Source organism: Neomonachus schauinslandi, chromosome 5 (assembly GCF_002201575.2).
Source record: "Neomonachus schauinslandi chromosome 5, ASM220157v2, whole genome shotgun sequence".
In the NCBI taxonomy this organism is placed as follows: domain Eukaryota; kingdom Metazoa; phylum Chordata; class Mammalia; order Carnivora; family Phocidae; genus Neomonachus; species Neomonachus schauinslandi.
Genome location: NC_058407.1, coordinates 167,615,686 through 167,637,334, shown reverse-complemented (window position 1 = coordinate 167,637,334; position 21,649 = coordinate 167,615,686). Strand labels below are relative to the sequence as shown.

General features: G+C 50.9%; 1 protein-coding gene across 2 annotated transcripts in view; it reads right to left on the bottom strand.

The window, feature by feature from the left end:
- The window catches only part of LOC110589943 (NADPH--cytochrome P450 reductase), a 60,594-nt gene that overhangs the window by 19,773 nt on the left and 19,172 nt on the right, over positions 1–21,649 (bottom strand). For both annotated transcript variants that reach the window (XM_021700608.1, XM_021700609.1), the window contains exon 2: positions 7,131–7,321. In XM_021700608.1, coding sequence (XP_021556283.1) covers positions 7,131–7,309 — 179 coding nt within the window. In that variant the 5' untranslated portion in view covers positions 7,310–7,321. The remainder of the gene's footprint in view (positions 1–7,130; positions 7,322–21,649) is intronic.

Below are 21,649 nucleotides of genomic sequence, written 5' to 3'. Positions count from 1 at the left end.
GGGAGAGAGAGAATCCTAAGCAGGCTCCATGACCAGTGCAGAGCCTGATGCAGGGCTCGATCTCATGATCCTGAGATCATGACCCGAGCAGGAATTAAGAGTCAGATGCTTAACTGACTGAGCCAGTCAGGCGCCCCTAAATGTTCTAATTTAAAACAATGTTCTAATTTATTTATTTATTTATTTATTTTTTAAAGATTTTATTTATTTATTTGAGACAGAGAGAATGAGAGAAATAGAGAGCATGAGAGGGGTGAGGGTCAGAGGGAGAAGCAGGCTCCCTGCCGAGCAGGGAGCCCGATGCGGGACTCAATCCAGGGACTCCAGGATCATGACCTGAGCCGAAAGCAGTCGCTTAACCAACTGAGCCACCCAGGCGCCCATAAAACAATGTTCTAATTTAAAGGTCTAAAACCCCCGTGCAAGCCAAGGCCAGCCTGTGGGCCAGTCCGCCCCAGAGACAGCCGCGGGAATAGGCTTAGTGCTGACTAATAACAGCCGTTCTCCGAATGTCCCACGCGAGGGTCCCACACAGGGGTGGTGCCCGAGGGGAGGCAGAAATACAAATGCCCATCCAACAAGACAGGTGCTCCACGCAGAGTGTTGTGCTCCATGCGTGAGCAAAGTGGGGGCAGCGGGGCCCCTGGAGCTTCAGACTCCTGTGGGAACCATCATACCCTGGTGGTCTTTGACCAGGAGCCACCCTGGAACGTTCCGTCCAGGGGCACAAGCTGGGTGGAGGCTGAGGACTAAGTGGGAGTGGATAGGAAAGAGCCACTTCTGGAGTTACTACCAGCATCATTAAGAGAATGTGCTGCTCTCTTCAACAAACCTTTAACTGCTATTACAAACAGTTCAAAAGGCCTCCCCAGGGCATACAACCGTGTTTGTAGACCAGAAGACTCCATATTGTAAGGTGCCAATTAATTTACAGATGTGATCCAATCCCAACTAAAACCCCAGCAGGGCTGGTTTTATTCCCTCTTTGGTTTTGGTGGACATTGACAAGCTGGTTCTAAAAGTTACACGGAAATGTCAAGGGCCCAAAGAAGCCAAGCGAATCCTAAAAAAACAAAGCTGGAGGACGTGTCCTACCAGATAAAAAGTCAAGAGTGACTACGAAAGCACAGAAAATAGAATAGTGCGGTATTGACGAAGGGACAAAAAAGCAGATCAAAGGGACAGAACAGTCTAGAAACTAACCCGCATTTCACAGGTCAATGACAGTTATCTGATTTATATCAACAGTGATGCTGAAGGGCAGTGGGAAGACAAGGGCCTTTTTCAATACCTGGTGCTGGGTCCAGTGGATGGATGGCCACGGGGGACAAAAAACCTTGAAGCGCCACACACAACCGGCCAATGCCAAGTCAATGTCAGCTGGACGGAGGTCTAAGTTTAAAGCTACACCAAAGGGACGCCTGGGTAGCTCAGTCGGTTAAGCATCTGCCTGTGGCTCGGGTCATGATCCCGGGAGCCTGGGATCGAGTCCCACATCTGGCTCCCTGCTCAGGGAGGAGTCTGCTTCTCCCTCTGCCCTTCCCCTGCTTGTGCTTTCTCTCAAATGGATAAAATCTTTAAAACAAATTAAAAAATAAAAGAAATAAAAAAGATTTATTTTAGAGAGAAAGAGAGCATGAGCAGGGGGAGGGGCAGAGGGAGAGGTAGACCCCCCACTGAGCGTGGAGCCCGACTCGGGGCTTGATCTCACGACCCGGAGATCATGATCTGAGCCGAAAAGAAGAGTCGGATGCTTAACCTGACTGAGCCACCCAGATGCCCCTCAAGAAAGCTTTTAGAAGAAAACATAAAAAGAACATCTTTATGGGGCGCCTGGGTGGCTCAGTTGTTAAGCATCTGCCTTCGGCTCAGGTCATGGTCCCAGGGTCCTGGGATCGAGCCCCACATCGGGCTCCCTGCTCTGCGGGAAGCTTGCTTCTCCCTTTCCCACTCCCCCTGTTTGTGTTCCCTCTCTCGCTGTGTCTCTCTCTGTCAAATAAATAAATAAAATCTTTAAAAAAAAAAAACAAAACATCTTTATGACCTTGAGATAAGTTAAGAATTCTTAACCTGGACAGAAAAATATCAACCATAAAGGTCTAAGGTCAACTGAAAGGTTGAGGAATTGGACTAAGTGGAAGTCAAGCACTTCTGACCATCAGAAGACATAAGTAAGAGGGTAAGGAGGCAAGTTACGGAAGGGAGACGATATTTACAGTATGTTTATCTAACAAAGGCCTCATATCTAGAATACAAAGAACCCTGACAAATCAACGGGGCCCATAACCCAGTGGGAGCGATGGGCAAATTCTTGAACAGACCTTCACCAAAGGTTTCTAAATGGCCAGTAAAACATATGACAAGGTCATGGGTCTTCAGAGAACTGCAAATCAAGACAGGATGCCGCCACACGCCTGTTCAAATGGCTACAACAAAAAGGTTGATAAAAGCAAGTGTGAGGATGGGACATGCCAGCGGTGGGCTGGACACCGGGACAAACACGTTGGGAAACCGTTCAGGAGGATCCACCAGAGCTGAATCTAAACCTTCCCCACACCTCGCCAGCTCTGAGTCACGGCACACACGGAACAGAAACATGTCCGTACGGGAACCAAACACGCCCACTAGAACGTTCACGCAGAGCACTGTTTCTAACTGTTCTCCCGACTGGAACCTGTCGGAATGTCTGTCATTATCAGAATGAAGAAATTACGGTTATTCACATAATGGAAAACCAAATGAGACCAAAGAATGTCACATACACCTCAGAGCGCGTGCTCTGTGACACAGACTGTGGGGGCCATTCTGGTGACAGGTGCGTACTTTTATGTCTGTGCACTACATACACTTCAGCAGAAAGGTGACGAACAAAAACAAAGCAGTCCTTCCAGAACGGACCTGCCCTCTGACCCTCCCTGGTCTCCTGCTCATCTCCCCTGCTGGCCACGGGGACCAGACAGACAAAGGAGTGGCGGGTGGCCTAACCCTGCTAACCACAGCTCACTCTCAGCCCTAACACAAAAAACAAAAGAATTAAAAAAAAAAAAAAAGCGCCACAGTCTTCCTTCTTGCAGCCTGGCCTCTCTCTTCTCTAGTCACCCCATCCCCTGATGCTTGCAAAGGGTCCAAATCTCTCAACTTTGGGTTTTGCTCGGCTCCCTTGCCCCACCTAGCTACTCCCAGAGGCATCCTCAGTCTCCCCAGTTCCCAAGCCTGCCTTGCGCAGACTCCCGCTGGCCCTCCCGGCTCTTCCCGCCCAGGCCCCCGTGTCCCATCGACTGTGCCTTCCCTGGGCTAGCCCCAGGACTCCCTTCTCTGGCCTCACCATCTCTCTCGGGCCCACCTCCTGGAGGGCCCCCTCCACCCATCCCTGTCCATCCCCCATGCAGCCCACATGCGGCCCTGCTGATCAGGCTCTGACTGCCTTGTCCGCACCCCCCGGGGCTCCCCCAAAATACTTTCCACACCAGGAAGGCATGTGGGCCAGCCGGTCCTTCCATCCTGCCTCACCATGCTAGCCACGCAGCCCGGGGCCATGCACAGTCCCCACGCTAAGCCTGTGACTCCCCACTGAGCTGGTGGCCTCGGAGGCTCTGTGCTGCGGCAGAGACCACCTGCACTGGCTGGAGAACGAAGTGGCAGGGACAGAGGTGCAGGGTTTGCAGCAGGAGGGCCAGGCTTGTGGCCCCGGGGCCCCAGCTGAGTGACCTCTCGGAGTCTGTTTTCTCGGGTGTGCAATAGGGTACTGGCCCATCTTAAGAGGCCGAGGGCATCGCGGCGAAGGGGGAAGCGTGGCTTGTGGAGTCTGCAGGTCTGGCTGGACGACTGGCTCTGCTCCCTGTAAGTTAGGTGACCTGGGTCCTCGGTCACTGGCGTCTCAGTATGCTCATCCGCAAAGCAGGGTGATAAAGCCTTCCTTGAAGGGCTCTGGATAAAGATACTACACGTCATTCGGGGGCAGGGCCACGGCCATTTGCACCTGGACCTGGGCAAAGCGCTCACCGATGATTACGATTAGAGTGTTTCAGTTCTACAGCGCAGGACATAAGGACGGTTATGACCTCCATTAAGAGCCAAGGGCGTGGACTTGGAAAGATTAAGTCACAGGGAACGTCGCAGACTACTCGCGGCAGAGGCAGGACTCGAACCGTCGTCACCCAACTCTGGGGTCTAGACCCACGGCACTGGGAAGGGGTCCCCCGCGGAGGGCCCATGCACTTGGGGCACGGGTGTGCAGGGGACACCTCCGCTTTCCAGACGAGCAAACTCGGGGCCACTGGAAACGGGGACCTGGTCACGGGTCCCTTACCTTGTGTACCACACTTTTCTCCCCGCAAAAGTTTCCACACTAGGAAGGCACGTGGGCCAGCCGCAGCACAAGAGGCTGGAGTCCGGCCGGCCAGTCGGCCCTTCCATCCTGCCTCTGGCCCTCTGCGGGCAAAGCCCTCCAAGCCCTGGGGCGTGACAGCACCTTCTAGAACCTGCTCAACACCAACCCCCCTCGGCACACCTTCCGGTCCCTCTATCTTAGAGTTCCCGGAGCCTGTGTCTCCCTGTCTGCCTGGGGCTGTCGCAGAGGTCCTGATCAGACAATGCACACGAGCGCATTTCCTAGAGCATTTGTACAAAGTACCCCTCGATGTCCTGACTGCACATTTTCTTTCACGTAAACGCCACCTGTCTTCTTGCAGTGCCCAGCACAGGGCTCGACACAAAATACACTCTGACACATGCTGCAGCCACCAGCGCCAGGAACACGCTAGGTGACATCACCGTCGCCTCACCTAATGCCCCCACGAGCCCCAGGGGATGGGGTCATTGCCTCCATTCAGCAGACGGGAAAACTGAGGCAGGTTCGCGAAGGGAGGGTCTCGCCCAGGCCCCGCCCAGCGACAGACTGTGAGCTTGATGAACGCAGGGACTTCCTCTATTTTGTTCGTGGCTACCTGGGGCAGAGGGGGGCCTGGGGAGGTATTTGCTGAGCTTTCGAAAATGGAAAACGACTGTCCTGTCCGTGGTACGAGGACTGTGTTCTCTGAGTATCGGCTGTGACATTTGAAGACCGTAAAACTTTTCTGGGAGAGGCAACGGTTACCACAGCAGGGAATTAGGAGCCCATGGGACCCTGAGTGCCCAGCCTGGGGAATTCCGCCCCGAGGGGCCCTAGGGCCTGCACCTGGGACTGGCTCTGGGTGGGACTCAGGGCGCCCCCTGAGGGCAGGCCCGGGCCTTGCGGCTCTCAGCACAGGACCCCCCCCCCCCCAACCAGGCCCTCAAACCTGCTGGCAGGCCTCTGGGGTAGGAGTTTGGGTAAAACACAGGCAACAGTAAATGTGACAAAGTGACCTGGTTGCAGGAATGATTCAGAATTCAGGCTTGTGGGGACAGTGGTTACATCACTTTGTCACACTATCCTTTTTTATATCCAAAAACCAGGTGCGCTCTTAAACTTTCTTTCAACTAATTCGCCTTTTTACTTAAACCTTCTCCCAAGGGGGGCGCCTGGGTGGCTCAGTTGGTTAAGCGACTGCCTTCGGCTCAGGTCGTGATCCTGGAGTCCCGGGATCGAGTCCCGCATCGGGCTCCCTGCTTGGCGGGGAGTCTGCTTCTCCCTCTGACCCTCCTCCCTCTCATGCTGTCTCTCATTCCCTCTCTCTCAAATAAATAAATAAAATCTTTAAAAAAAAAAAAAAAAAAAACCTTCTCCCAAGGAAGCTTTATGGAAGGTTAAAAAAAAAATTAGTAAAGTAAAAAAAACGTTACGAGTAAAGTCAAGCTGGCCACTGTCTGTGACATCGTGACTTATAATAAATACATATTTGGCCTTTGTACCCTTTCTGGCACAGAGCTCCTGAAACCCTGGGCATTAAGAGCAAGGAAGGTGTCTCACGGTCCTCAGAAGCAGCCCCCTTCAGCCACACTGGGGTTTATGTTAATAAAGTGATTCCTGGAAAGCCCCTAAGGCCAGGGCTGGTTGGAAGATGAACCAACCATGTGACATGCTGGCCCCTGACCTCCAGGGAGGGGAGAGGGGCAGAAGGCGAATGAACCCAAGGGCAGATGATTTCATCAGTCATGCCTGCACTGATGTAATGATGCCTCCATAAAAACCCAAGAGCACGGGGTTTCGAGAACTTTGGGTTTCGGCATGCTGAGCACTTCCTTGGGGGTGCTGGGAGCGCAGCACCCCCGGGGAGGGCGTGAAGCGACACAGCCCCCCCATGCCTTGCCCCCTGCACCTCTTCCATCTGGCTGTTCCTGACTTACATCCTTTATAATACACCCATAACCTAGTAAGTAAACAGCTCTCCTGAGCTCTGTGAGCCGCTCTAGCCAATGAATCAAACCTGAGGAGGGGGTTCTGGCAACTTCTGATTTATAACTGGTGACACTGGGATTTGTGACCGGTGGGGGGCGGGCCTTACCCGTGGGATCCGACGCTAACTCCAGGCGGACAGTGTCACACCCGGCAGTGTCCCGAGGGTGGGAGAGAACTCTCCACACATCCGGGCACAGAACTGTTCAGTGCGGGTCTCAAGGAGAGCAGAACAACAGTTCTCCTCCTCCGCTGTCACCCCTAGAGCTCTAAGCTTGAGGCTGCTAGGGACAATGGGAAGCGTGAGGTGACAAAGATGCCTTAGTGCCGAAGTGCCACCCTGCCCACGTCAGTGAGGCCACGGGACAGAAGCCATTATCTGCATCCCTCTGTGTGGCCCCATGCAAACAGCACCTCTCTGCCCCATCACTTCGCGAGACAAGATCACAGGCCTGGAGTGAAATATTAATTGGGTGCTGGCAGTAGCTCTGACGACCTTTAATGCCCCCGAGCCTCAGATGATCTACCCGTGGAACGGTGCCTTCTCCTCTGAATGGTCCCTGTGAGGTTCCATCGAGAAACGCGAAGAAACGGACCCGAAAGAACCTCGTGAACGCCCATGCGCTGTGGACACACAAGGGGTTGAGGGGGATCTGAAGCCCAAGCCACCAAGAAAGCACCCAAAGTGCTGCAAGGAAGCCTGCACCTCTCTCGCCTGGCTCCCTCCTGACCCGGGCCCACGGACGGGGCCCCGCTGGGACTGATGGGCGGGCTCTGGAAGGTTGAGAGAGGGATCCTGAGTAGGGTCACTTACGTTGGTTGAATTTTGGTGAACTCTGGGACTTCGTCTTTTTTCTTTCTGAAGAAGAACCAGTAGGTCAGGAGGCCCACAATGAGGGAAAACAGAATCATGTCCGTCATGCTGAAAAGAGACACTTCTTCGGCCACAGTCTCAGATACGGTGGCGCTGGCATCCATGTGGGAGTCCCCCATGTTGACAGGAAACTGCAGGGAGAAAGGACAGGGATGAGCAGGGTCTGCCTGAGGCCTGCGGGGAGCACCTGAGCCCCAGAAGCTTCAGCCAGGGTCTCTAGGCCCCAAGGCGGGGGCAGCACCAAGCAAAGCACCGGGGGCAGGAGCTGGTGGCCCCACACATGGCCGCTGGTCCCTCTGAGACACAGCTACAGCCTCGGACCGAAACTAAAGTAGCGAACGGCGCCGCGGTGTCCACAGGGGTCCTACCGCTGGAGCTGGAACTGGGCCTGGGCCCTCTGCAAACACAGAAACGGAAACCACAGGTTCCCGGTACCACCGAGCACCCTCCAGCCCCACAAGGGCTTGGAAGGCTTGGTTCCACACGAGAGTGGGCGCCACTTGGAGGCAAGTCTTTTCCCCAAGTGTGCAACAGGCCTCGGCTGCCCCAAGCCCTGCCCCGCCCAAAGGCCTTCAGGACCTGCCCTTGGATGGCTCCTGGGAAATCCCTTCTGAGCCAGGCAATATGCCACCGATGAGTGTCTGTACACCTGAGACCCTGGGCCACGGGGATGGTTTACGCTAACCATGTCATTCAGGATGAATGCCTAGGACTCTGAATCACATCGTACGGGTTTGACTTCTGGGATGCTGGAGACCGAGCAGATAAGGTTAGAGATGCGGCGCCCCACGCCTGCAAGGCTGACTCCCAGTACAAGCCCTGCACACCAGGGCAGCAGTGAGCTCCCCAGTAATACTTCATACGTGTGGCCAGGCACGGCCACTGGGAGCACTCAGCCCCCGTGATTCCAGTGGGCAAAGACAGCTGGAAGCTCGTGCCTCGTTTCTCCCGGACTCAGCCCTGCCGAGCCTTTTCCCTTGCCGGCTTCGGTCTGTATCCTGCCGTGATACACCGTAAAAGGCTTTTCTGAGTTCTGTGAGTCCTGGTGAACCACTGAGGACCCCAAGCACCCCAACCTCGTTCGCTCCCTTGAAAGATGCCCAGCTGGTGCTTCCACCACTGAAACCCGGCAGGGAAGCAGACCTGAGTCCACGAAGTCAGCGGGGAGTACCTACAACCCCAGCAGTGCACTCCTGCACTTGACGAGGCTGGGCTCAACTCCGCAAGGCGTGTTGCTCCATTTTGCAATCCCCGCTATCACCAAGCGGGCTGTTTCCACCACAACTGTGGCTCCCAGCCTCGGTGGGGAAAGCCTTAGTCATATCTCAGCAGCTCAGGCACAGGAGATTGCCTCACGTCTGACGTCTGTTCACTGTCCCTGCCTCCGGGAGACACCAGGGCCCCCCGCCCCCCAGCAGCTGCCCTTCCATCCAAGGACCCCGGGCACCAGCTCTGCCCTCCTAGGGCCTGTGGGGCATCGGCCCGCTCAGAGCGGACCCTCGAGCTTGGCCCTCTGCTTTCTCATTCACCCAAAGTGCTTTTCTAACGGCTGAGTCCCTGTGATAATCTCAGCGCATCCCCTCTGCTATGTGACGCTACAGCACCAATTTAACTCTAGTACCCACCCCGAGCTCCGTTTATATTTAAGGATGAACTTGCGCATGTTGATTATCTATTCAGCGTTCGTTTGGCACGTCTTCCTATCCAACCCTGCCAGTGTCATCTGGCGTGGTCCGTGTGGGAGAGGACCCGGCCCACAGAGTCATGCCACGCAGACCCTCGGGGCCCGGCTGACACAGGAAACCTCCCCCCAGCATCCCCCACATAGCAGCAGCCAGCCAACGTCCGCTCCCTGTCCCACTGCCCTTCCCCCTCCGGCTCAGGTCACCCAGCCCCCTTACTTTACTGGGGGGAGACTCATGGCCATGAAGCGAAATGACCAATGACCGTTTCCTGACACATACGCGAGCTGCCCGTACCACCCAAGAAAGTGGTGCCACGGGGGGTTCCGCAGGGACAGTGTGCTGGAGAGCAGGGGATCCACAAAGTCCCACTGGTCCCACATTTGGTTCCAGCCACCTAGGCCACTGCCACAGACCCCTAAGGGGCCAGCTTCACAGAGTGGCCACCGGGGGGAGCCTTTTAAAAAGTAAGCCAGATCATGTCCCTAAGCAAACCCTTAGATGGCTTCATGTCCTACTTAGCACAAAATCTGAAGCCCTTAGCTGGCCTCTAGGCTCCATAGGGTCTGGCCCCTCACCTTTCCTCATTCCTCACCAGTCACACGGTCTCCCTGCTACCCCTCAAGCCTCCAGGTCTGCTCCTGCCCCAGGGCCTTTGCATGTGTTAATGCCGTGGCCTGGACTCTGCTCCTCTAGTTATCTGTAGGGTTCTCTCCCCCACTTCATTCAGGTCTCGGCACGCATGTCACCACCTCAGGGAGACTCTTCCTCAGTATAGTTTCTGGTCCTTCTCCCCTCCCCGAGCCCACTCACAGCACGGATCACTACCTGGCATTAAGTCATACATCCTTCCCACCGGCCACCTCCCTGACTGCAGGGTCAGCCCACAAGAGCAGGGACTTCACTTTGTTCACAGCCTGACAGATGAGGAGCACCTAACATCAACATGGTGAATAAATGAACATGTGATTCTAGAGGGGGTGGCTTGGCAACGCCTGGCACACGAATTACCGAGTGGTTTTATCAGCCACAAAGCACAACACAGATACGTCATTACCACAGTCTGTGAGGCTATATTCACTCTCCTTCAGTCTGGCTCTGTCTCTGATCCCCGCACTTACTGCTTCCTTCAGCATCCGGGCCACTCTCCTCAAGCTCAGAGTAAGGACCCCACACATTCTCACACCTCGTGGAAACGCCCAGGCGCTGCCCCCTGGGATGTTGACTCCCCGCAGCAAGTTAGGGTGGGGCTCCGGCCCTGAAGCCCCAACAGAATGGGGGACAGTGCCAGCACTCAGGGGTCTCAAAAGCACTGTGAAGCATAAAACTTCAGACAAGAGCCACAGAAGAGCAACAGAAAGGACCCAGCGACCATTTTATCTGAAGCCTCCTTCTACCGTAGGGAACGGAAGGCTCCCAGGAAGTAAGCAGTTCAGCCGAGTGAAAACTAGAAAGGGGCCCCTGCTTCCCAGAGGAGGGCTAGGTTCCATACCCGTCTAAGTAGGATGGCTTATCGGACATGGGGCTCTCCCCTGCACTGCTATGAGCTCCTGAACGAAGAACAGTATCGTAGGTACCTCTGTGTCTGGAACATGGCAGAAAGGGAGGACTGGCAAGAAGGAAGTCAAGGAAAATCCTTACCCCTACGCTTCCTGTCCGAGGACAAGAGCAGCGTGCCTGGGGCTGAAGCCGTGAATGAACTGTTACCACGATTTTCATCCCGAGCCACTGGGTTCACACTGTAGCTCACACAGACGCCCACCCATTTCCCCAGCCTAAGCCTCTGCACCACTGCCCCAGTGCCTTTACATGTGCCCGAGCTGCTTTTCCTCTCGTTGCTTCCTGCTTCAGACTTGGGGTCTGACGACCTCAGCTCAACTGTCACTCCCGTGGTTCCTACTTTCCTGGCACAGAACTTGGCGCACCATCTAATGCTCGATAACTCCCCATGGAATGGACGGAAGGAGTCAATGAATATATTATGACACACGGAATGTAAAACTGTTATCATGAACCGATAACACAAAACAAGCAGACTGAAGAGAAATCTGGGGCTGGTAATGTGCCCATGTGGTAATCCACGAGGACAGATGGTGCCGAACTTTCTTGGTTCATGGAGCCCCTGGTATCTCGGCAAAATGTCCTGTCCCCAGGCCCACGGGAATACCTAACAGCTCCATTTATGGAGTAGTTAGGTCCAAACAACCACTGGAAACCCAGCTTGGCAAAGACACAAGTCATCCAAAGGAAGGTGGCATGATCTAATGTTAAAACCGTGAAGCAACGCAAGCTGGTATATAATTCACGCGGAATTTGACAGATGGGACTTCTGCCATGTTGGTAAAATTAGGCACCTCTGGGAGTTTGTCCCGAGGCACCTCTGCCTGGTCTGGTATAAAATCACTCTCCTCTGCTGCCTGAAATACTCTGATGAGAACATTTTGGACGTCCTGCCTGACAAGAGTGTCCTCCACATCGAATGTGGCAGAGTGACCTCTGACGGCAAGAGAGTCTGTCGGAGACACTCCAAGGAGACTTCGGGAGCCCTCTGCACTCTTTCTGCCCTAAAAGGGTCTTTAATCTGTAGGTTGTTTCTTCTTTCTACATTTCGTGAAAAGGAGGAATATTGAACAGTACAGAGCTCTTGGGGGCCAAACGCAACATTTGTCAGCAACAGAAACCAAAACAAAACCAAAAATGAAACGTACGTGTTTAAACAGAGCAATTTCTTAACTAGAGCAGGCCCTGCCACCAGTTGGCTGGGACTCCAGCTGAACTTCTTAAAGGCAGAAGGCTTTCATGTTCTCATCTGGAAAATTAGTCACAGGAAAAAAGGGCAGATCAAAAGACCAGCCAATGAGGTCCTGCTAACCCCAAACAGACCAGATCGTATGGGACCTTTTATTACAAATTAGGTCTGTACATAGAGCTTTGATTTTTATTATAAAAGACAATATACATACAGGAAAAGACAGACATAAATAGGCAGACATATAAGAGAGAAACCATTCCTCCTGAATTTCAACAGTTGATGCCGGAGGCCAAGGGCAACCCATTCTGGTGCTTCTGAAAAGGAAGAAGACCCCTTTCTCCATCTGACCGGTTTCCAACACTGCAGGGTAAAATGATCCTCTAGGAAGTACTTGTGGCTTTGCCTTCATTGTATGCAATTTTTTTTCTTTTTTTTTTAAGATTTTATTTGACAGAGACAGCACAAGCAGGGGGAGCAGCAGAGGGAGAGGGAGAAGCAGGCTCCCGCTAAGCAGGGAGCCCAATGTGGGGCTGGATCCCAGGGCCCTGGGATCATGACCTGAGCGGAAGGCAGATGCTTAACTGACTGAGCCACCCAGGTGGCCCCTGTACACAATTTCTGATCAGTAAACAAGACCGATCAAACAACCTGGCACCGACACTGGGGTGAGCTGTTCACCTGAAGGAGCGACTAGGAGAGAAGCCTGAGCAAGTGATTTGGTTGGCCCCTTCGGGATGCAGGTCACCCATTGGCAGTCACTGGCACTTGGTGGCATCCACCCCCAGGTGCAATGGGAACAGCATCTACACAAATTCACAAACCTCTGCCAAGGATTAGTGGTTTCAAGATGAGGGAAAACCCTCAACGGAGCCAAGCCTGCTTGCGCCTAATAGCTTATCCTCCAGAGATAGGGAGATGCTCAGGGGAAGGGCCCTCCCCTGAGGCAGCCCCTACTCCTCCCCAAGAGCAGTAATCAAGAGAGCCGTGGAACTGGGCGCCTGGGTGGCTCAGATGGTTAAGCATCTGCCTTCGGCTCAGGTCATGATCCCAGGGTCCTGGGATCGAGTCCCACATCAGGCTCCCGGCTCAGCGGGGAGCCTGCTTCTCCCTCTGACCCTCTCCCCTCTCATGCTGTTTCTCTCTCGCTCACTCTCTAAAAAATAAATAAAATCTTTAAAAAAAAAAGAGAGCCGTGGAACAGATTCCTCTATAGCTAGCATGCCCACAAAGTTCATCCTCCAAACCGAGACACATCTGGTGTGGATATCTTTGGATTCCCCATTTTTAGGGTTCACTAAGCTTCCTGAATCTGTAGGTTTGAGAATTTTCAGCCATTGTTTCTTCAAATACCTTTTCAGCCCACCCTCTTTCTCCTCTCCTGGGACTACAATGACATAAATGTGTTTTGTGACTGGTCCCCCAAGTCCCTGAGGCTTAGTTCACTTTTTTCCATTCTGTCTAGTTTCTGTCTGTTGCTCTCCATTGATTGGGGGTAATTCTGCTATTCTATCTTCCAGTCCTACAATGGAGCCATCCACAGAGTTTTCAATTTTCACTATGGTATTTTTCAGTTCTAAGATGTCTGTTTGGCTCTTCTTTATATCTTGTATGATTCCAACATAGGTGTCACCTTGATGTTGGCGTGTGTTGATTGGTTTTTCTCATTCAAGTTGAAATTTTTCTAGTTTTTAGTATGGTGAGTGATTTGTGATTGTATCCTAGACATTCTGGGAATAATGTTGTTACACTCTAATCTTATTTACATGTTCCCTTTTATCAGAGAGCCACCATGCGGGTGGGGGATGGAGGGTGCCAACTCATTGCTGTCATTCACAACCATATCCCAGCAGGTACAACATCTTGGGGAAAAATTGGGCTCTGAGGAAGGGGAAGACAAGACAGTCCAAAACAGTCAAAGAGGGGCATCCAGGGACTAACATCTGAGCTGAGTCATGAAAAGTAACCGGGGTCCACCAGCCAGATAAGGAAGATAAGAAGAAGTCAGGGGAAGCACATACAAAGGCCAGGACTACGGAATAGCAGAGGTAATAGAATCTGGTGTGACTCGAGTGTGGTAAGATGGGATGCATTGGCACGTGTGGGTGCAAGGGTGTTCAGTTAAGAGATGAGCCTTCTGAAATACACTGAGACCAGCATGTAAAGGGCCCAGGAGCCCTCTACATGTCAGGGGTCTTTGGGTCCTGGGCAGCCAGGAACAACTGGGTGGGGGTGTGGCATGATTACAACTGTCATAGGTGGGAACCTGAACAACAGTGCCTCCACCCACCATGTCAGTACAATCATGAGGCCTTGACCAAGGCAGAACATGCCAGGCCAATGTTCCACAGGAGACAATAAGTGCCCCCAGCTGATGATCTTTCGCCCTATTTAACAGGGCTTGTGGGTGTGGTCTGGAGACATATGACTGGCAGTGTGTCTGATGCAATGATGTAAAAGAGGAAGGAAGCCAGGAAAACTGGATGTGTGAAAGCATGACTTGGCAAGAAGCAGGTAGGAGAGCCAGCATCACTCAGCACAAATTGAGCTGACCAAGCCTCACAGGAGCAGACCACTGGAACTGCAGCTGGCATGGAGAGCCACGTGGGCTGGTTTCTCTCACCCCCTCTGTGGCCACCTGTCCCGAACTCCAAGTGGTGCGAACCCACAGCTCCCCTACACCCTTGGCAAATACTCCAGGGCTTTTTGTGGGCAGACATAGCAACACTATTAGAAGTTAGTGCAGGACAATATATGGGCACAGCATACTTCACAGGGTTCTGTGAGGAAATAGAAAATATATATATTGGTCTCTGCCCCCTGTTGCTGGGACAGAGCTCCCAAAACCCTTGTAATTTCCTAAGTGATAAGAGCACTGGGAGCATCTTTTGTTCTAATGTGGCTCTGGGTGGGGTCCTGGATAGGAGATGGTCACCAGAAAAACCAAACCACAATTAGCAGCTTGAACTTTCAGCCCTGCCTGTCCCCTTCTCTAGAGATGGCAGAGGGGCTGGAAGTAGAGCTAATGACATGCCTACTGAGGAAGTCTCCCCAAAGATCCCAACAGTACAGGGTTCAGAGAGCATCCAGGTTGGTGAATGCATCCACACGTCAGCAGGGTGATGCACCGCAACTCCACAGGGACAGAAGCTTCTGTACTCAGGCCCTCTCCCAGACCTCACCCTGTGAGGGTTGTCCATCTGGTTGTTCATCTGTATCCTTTACTGTGTCCTTTAATAAACTGGTAAAGGTAAATGTTTCCCTAGATGTGTGACCTGCTCTAGCAAGTTCACTAAACCCCAGGAGAGTGTTGTGAGGAACCCCCATTTATGGCTGATTGGTCAGAAGCACGGGTGACCACCTGGATTTGTGACTGGCACCTGATCTGGGGGAGCAGTCCCATGGGACAGAGCCCTTAATCTGACACCAGCTCCAGGCAGACCTTGGCAGAACTGAGCTAAGCTGTAGGATACCCAGGTGGTGTCACAGAACTGCCTGTTGTGGGGAACCCCCACCCCCACAGTTGGGGTCAGAAGTGCTGTGTGCGGCAGCAATGTCACCGTAAATGAGACACTGGAGAAAGAACTGGGCTTTTCTAACACAAGTTCATATCAGTTCAACCTCCTGACTACCCCTCTGCCTCAATTAATTTTGAATACAAATGAGGAAACGAGAAACCCAGGAAGCTGCAGGACTTGCCTTAGTTTACGCCAGTTCTGGGCCGAACAGTTCTGAATTCTCCTCTGCCTCTAGAGCATCAGCAGGCATAAGGAGCAACAGGCTGATGAGAACCCCCAAAGGGCAATCAGAACCCTCCCCATGCAGGGCATGTGTTCACACAACAAGCCTCAGCAAGGACGATGACACTCCCCCATGTTTTACAGAAATGGGAATGGGGTGGGCCAACGCCAGGATGGCCTCCCCAAACACTGAGGACTCATGAGGAGAGCTACAGAAGGGCTCCCCACTTAGCACCAAAGACTAAGTAACACCATCAGAAGGAGTCCCCAGGATGGAACGGTCACCAAAACATGCCACATGAGAAACAGTCCAGGAACTGGAGAGGTTTACCCTAAAGACAAGAAGATTCAGAGGCAACAGGCCCATCCCTTCTTTGGGTAGTCAGAAAACAGAGGGAGAGGGCCCTGACGGCAGAAATCAGCCCTGGGAACGGAGGACAGAGATTTACACACTGTCCAAGAACTTTCTAACAAAGGTGTCTGAAGACAGAATGAGCTGCTGTGAGGCAGGGCCCCCAGCGCAGGACACATGTCAACAGAAGGCTGGGTAACTCAGTGACAGAGAGAGTGCCTGCCAGCCCAGGAGCCAGGGACGCAGACCAACCAAGTGTATGTTCATTAAACTGGACTGGCTGAGGTTGGTGACAGTGCCAAGCCTCTGACCTGAGTTAATTACTGGTTCCTGAGTCTCTTTCACCGAACCCTTTGAAACACACACACACACACAGGGTTCTAGTTCACGATCAACAAGAGCCATGGAAAGTAGAGGCAGACAGCAACACAGCGACAGAAGATCCCACGGCACAGCCTAAGGACTCACGAAAGAGGAAGAGAAACGGGGAGGCTCAGAACAGAGCTCTGAAAAAGGCAGGAAGGGGGACATACTGACTCTCTAGATTAAAAAAAAACGGTCACAAGAACAGTGTGTGCCTCACCCAGAGCGGGGCTTTCTCCTCGGGCTAAGTGAGGCTCCTGGCTCCCTGGGCACACCAGCACCCGGTCCGCACTGTGCCTTTTCCCACCCACCTCGGTCTGCACAGACACAAGATGCTGCCCCTGGATGGTCCCTTCCCCGCTCTGGCGAAGGGAAGCCTGGGAATCTGTAAACTGTGACGGACAGGAAAAGGAATCCTGGACTCCACGCCCCGGGCTGCAACGACCATTTGTGCCCAGAAATTCCAGCCTCTAACTGAAAGCCTCCAGCCACAGGGGCCTTGCCACCTCCCGTCCTAGCCTCCCCCTGCTCAAATGCTGTATGTTAAAGGGTAAGAGCCACACACCTGTTTTCTCTCTGGAGTTTTCCTTCATTTCTTCCATACATAAATATATCACACATACACATACATATACGTACATACAAAAAGCAGATAAAATGTACAGTTGACCCTTGAACAACACGGGGGCTAGGGGCAACTAACACCCCGCACAGTCAAAAATCCACGTATAACTTTTGATTCCCCCCAGATGTTACTACTACAAGCCCACTGTTGACTGGAAGCCTTACCAATAACAGAAATAATCAATTACATACTTTGTATGTTGTATGAATTCTATACTGAATCTTACTGTAACATAAGCTATAAAAAAGAAAACATCATTAAGAAAATCATAAGGAAAGGACGCCTGGGTGGCTCAGTCACTTAAACATCCAACTCTTGATTTCAGCTCAAGTCACAATCTCAGGGTCATGAGATCAAGCCCTGTGTTGGGCTCTGTGCTGACCATGGAGCCTGCTTAAGATTCTCTTCCTCTGCCCCCCTCCCTGCTCTCTCTCTCTCTTAAAAAAAGGAGGGGGGGCAGCACCTGGATGGCTCAGTTGGTTAAGCGTCTGCCTTCAGCTCAGGTCATGATCCCGAAGTCCCAGGATCCAGCCCCATGTTGGGCTCCCTGCTCAGCGAGGAGTCTGCTTTTCCCTCTCTCTCTGCCCCTCCCCCCTGCTGTGCTCTCTTTCTCAAATAAATAAAATCTTTTAAAAAATCATAAGGAAGAGGAAATATATTTACAGTACTGCATGTATATATATCGACAACAATCCATGTAGAGGTGGGCCTGCGCAGTCCAAACCTGAGTTGTTCAAGGGTCGACCGTATTCTATTCTGTGAAACATTTTTCCATGTTGCTGGAGGGTCCTTTATAATGATACCTTTTTGGCTGCCACTGATTTGTTGTACCGTTATTTACTTAATTCCCTGTTCTTTGTTCATTAAAATAGGCTTGATCACTTAAATACACACAGGCACGAGGGGGAAAAGATGAGGAAAACCCTTCCCGCTGTGTGGAAGTTCACAGTCTGGTCAAGGAAACAGAGACAACACTATGGTCGAATGTGAACAATGCAGCAAAAATCAGTGTTTACAGAGTGCTGTGGGGACAGAGAAGAAGAAGTACGTGCCCCAGGGGAGTGGAGGAACACACCAGGGCTCTCTGGGCTGTTCCCAAGTTCCCACTTTGCTGGTGACCCGCAGCATGGGGGCCCACCACAAGTTACTGTTCCCTCCTCCTGGCCGCTGAGGTCAGAGCTCCGACGAGTTTAAGTGGTTGGTCTGAGGCCACACGGCTGGCAGGTCGTGGAGCCTGAATTAAAAATGTGGGTCTGTTTTTCTGAGGTCCACCCTGACGTCCACTCTAAATAGTAAGAAAAGCATCTTGAAACAGAAAGCTTTTCTCTTTTGGAAAAAAGTCCTTAGGGGAGCCTGGGTGGCTCAGATGGTTAAGCGTCTGCCTTCGGCTCAGGTCATGATCCCAGGGTCCTGGGATCGAGCCCCGTGTTGGGCTCCTGGCTCAGCGGGGAGCCTGCTTCTCCCTCTCCCTCTGCCTCTCTCCCTGCTCATGCTCTCTCTCTCTCTATCTCTCAAATGAATAAATAAAATCTTTAAAAAAAAATCCTTAAATTCTTAAGGAGATTTGAATCTTTATAACTCTTGATACAAAATGCTGCTCTCAAATAGGATCAACCACCAGCCGGACTGATGAGTAAAAAAAAAAAAAGGAGAAAAGACAAGACAGCGTAAATTGCCAATACAGGAAATGGAAGCGCAGAAAGCGTAGATTCTGCCCAGATTACAAATATAACATAGGAAATTACGACCAACTTGGCGCCGACATCTGATAATGTGGATAAATTTTTTAATAGACACAAACCACCAAAGCTCACCCAAGAGAAAGAATTCAGATTAGTAGTTAAAACCTTCACCGGACGCGAACTCCAGGAGCAGACAGCTTCACGGATATAGTCTACCAAACATCTGAGGAAGACCTGACACTAGTTCTGTACAAATCCTTTCAGAAAATAGAACAGAGGGCCACCCCACTTGTTTTATGAGGCCTGTATTACCCTGATACCAAAACCAGACAAAGACCATATAAAAAAGGCGATGGGCCAATATGCCTTTGGGGCAAGGGTCACGCGTGGGAGACCCCAGGGAAGCTACTGGCAGGCCTGACAACGTGTAGTACCTTGCTCTGGGGTGTGGCTGCAGAGAGGCTATTCGTGTAAAAATTTCCCGAATTGCACACTGAAGGTCTGTGCCCTTTCACTGCATGTAAGTTACACTGCAACATAAGGGAGCATCCACAACACAACTGCGCATGTGCTCTGGCCCCAGAGACGGAAAAAAATGTCTGCATATGCATAAAATGATATGTGAGTGGATCGTCACAGAGCAGTAGCTCGGGGGGGGAGATTTTAATTTTCTTCTCACTTGCTTTTTAATGTATTATTTGCTTGGTTTTCAAATAATGTGTGTGCTATTTACTTCATAAAAAATAAAATATTAAAACAAATGCCTAGCCCTCAGGGTCCAGTGATTCTCTTCCTGGGCTGTGCCTCTCACTGGGACCAGGGCACGATCGCCGCAGGACTGCTGGGAATGGCCCCAACCTGGCTGCTTAGGTTGTCAGTTCCAAACAACGCAATCTCATGGGCGCCTGGGTGGTTAAGCGGCCTATTCTTGATTTTAGTTCAGGTTGTGAACGCAGGGTCCTGGGATCGAGCCCCACGTCAGGCTCCACGGTCTGGGGGAGTCTGCTTGGGATTCTCTCTCTCCCTCTGCCTCACTCCCCCACACACACACTCTCTCTCTCTCAAATGAACGAATAAATCTTAAAAAAAAAAAAAAAAGTAGGTGGAACTATAGTATATAGTACTCTCACTGAAAGACTGCCAAAACATACTGAATAAAAAAAAGTTATATTCTCATTATGAGACCATTAATGAAATAAAAAGTATTTCTCCGGGAAAGTGACCCACAGTGACTTCCTCTAGGGAGCGTCTGCAATATGAGTGGGGTGGTGGGTGTCTCAGGGGCCCTTTGCTTTGTCCTTTTCTAATGAGATGGCTGGTATTCCTGGTACTCACGTGTTACTTCAGAAACTAAAAATAAATACACAGCAGCTGGGTTTCTTGCCACTGAGGAAGGGAGCCACAAACGTGGCAAGAGAGAAAGGGAAGGAGCGCGGTGTGAAGGAATGGCTCTGTCAATGCACACAGATGCGTGCGCGTGTGGAGTGTATGTCCTATCCAGCTCCCAGATCCTGGCTTCTAAACACCGTTCTCCATCGGAAGGAACCGGGGCTCCTTGGAGGAATGGCGGGCTCCAGAACTAGGGCAGGAAAAGCAGTGACTGAGTCTGGATCACTTTGCTGTGCCAACCAGGAAAGAAGGGCTGGAAGAATGACAGGGGACGTGTCAAAAGGACACAGGGTCCTGGAAGGGGTCCCCACTAGCCAAATCTGTGAGCACCGAAATAAATCCCAGAGTGACAGATTAGAACCATGAGGACAAAAGGAGAGCACACAAGTCAATACTGATATGAATACATACATGAATCAATAAATACCTGGGTGAATAAAGAAAGTTCTTCCTTACAGTAGAATACCAACTAAGAAAATGAAAGACTTAGAAAATCACCAACTGGCAACCTCTATGGTGATAGAGCCATTTCAGCAAGGATTGTAAGTGCTAAAACTTGTGGGTCAAAGTGTGATGATAAACTTACTGATTGCATAGGGAAAAACAACACTTTACAGACGACAACCGGGCTGACATCACCATAACCAAGTAATCAAAGGTAATGGCTCCAATCCTGGGCCAGCGACATTGCCTACCACCTGCTATGGTGCTCCAAAGGACACAACGCCATTTCTGTGATATTCTGCCAAAAATACACAATCTCAATCTTATCACTGTCTTATCAGCAGACAAATCCACCCTGGGGGACATGCTACAAAGTGATGGCCTGACTTTTTGGAAAATGTCAAGGGCAAATATGATAAAATAACGAACTGCTTTGGGGCATAGAAGAGTGATTATGGTTAAATGCAACCTTGGGCCAGGAAAAGAAAAAGGAAGAAAATATTTTTCTTTTGCTATAAGAGACGTGAATGGCAAAATATGAATAAACTCCACATTCAGAAAAATAGTGTATCGATGTGAATTTCCTGGTGGGAATTATTGTACTATGGTTCTGTAAGAAAACGTCCTTGAATTTTAGAAAGTAAACACCGAAGTACTTAGAGGTAAATGAGCACCCTATCTGTAACGTACTCTCAAGTAGATCAGGGAAAAAAATATCTAAAAAAAAAAGTATATATATATAGAGAGAGAGAGAGAGACAGAGTGAGAGAGAATAAAACATAGTAAAATGTTAATATTTGGGGAAACTGAGTAAACAGTATTCAAGAATTCACGATTTTTGCAACTTTTCTGTAAATCTGAAACTACTTCAAAATAAAACAAGTTAAAAATATACATGATCAGGGACTCCTGGGTGGCTCAGTCGATTAAGCGTCTGACTTCACCTCAGGTCATGATCTCAGGGTTCTGGGATCGAGTCCCGTGTCCAGCTCCCTGCTCATCGGGGAGCCTGCCTGTCCCTCTCCTTCTGCCTCTCTCCCCACTTGTTCTCTCTCTCAAATAAATAAAATCTTTAAAACAAAATACATGATCATTGAAAAACATATGCTAAATTTAAAAACACGAAGTAAAAGAAAGTAACCCAAACATGTACTAGTTATTTTTCTTCTACCAGTTTTTTGTTGTATTGGTTTTTTCTTTGCAGATTTTAAAGTCATCTCTACACCCCATGTGGGGCTCGAAGTCACAACCCTGAGATCCAGAGTCGCATGCTCCACCGACTGAGCCAACTAGGGGCCCCTGTTCTACCAGTTTTTCATATGTATATCATAAATTCCTTTTTACCATTATTGGTTTTATACTACATATAATTTTGTCCTTTTTTTTTCACGTATGAAATTGTGAACATGATAAATTCTCAAACGTTATCTTAG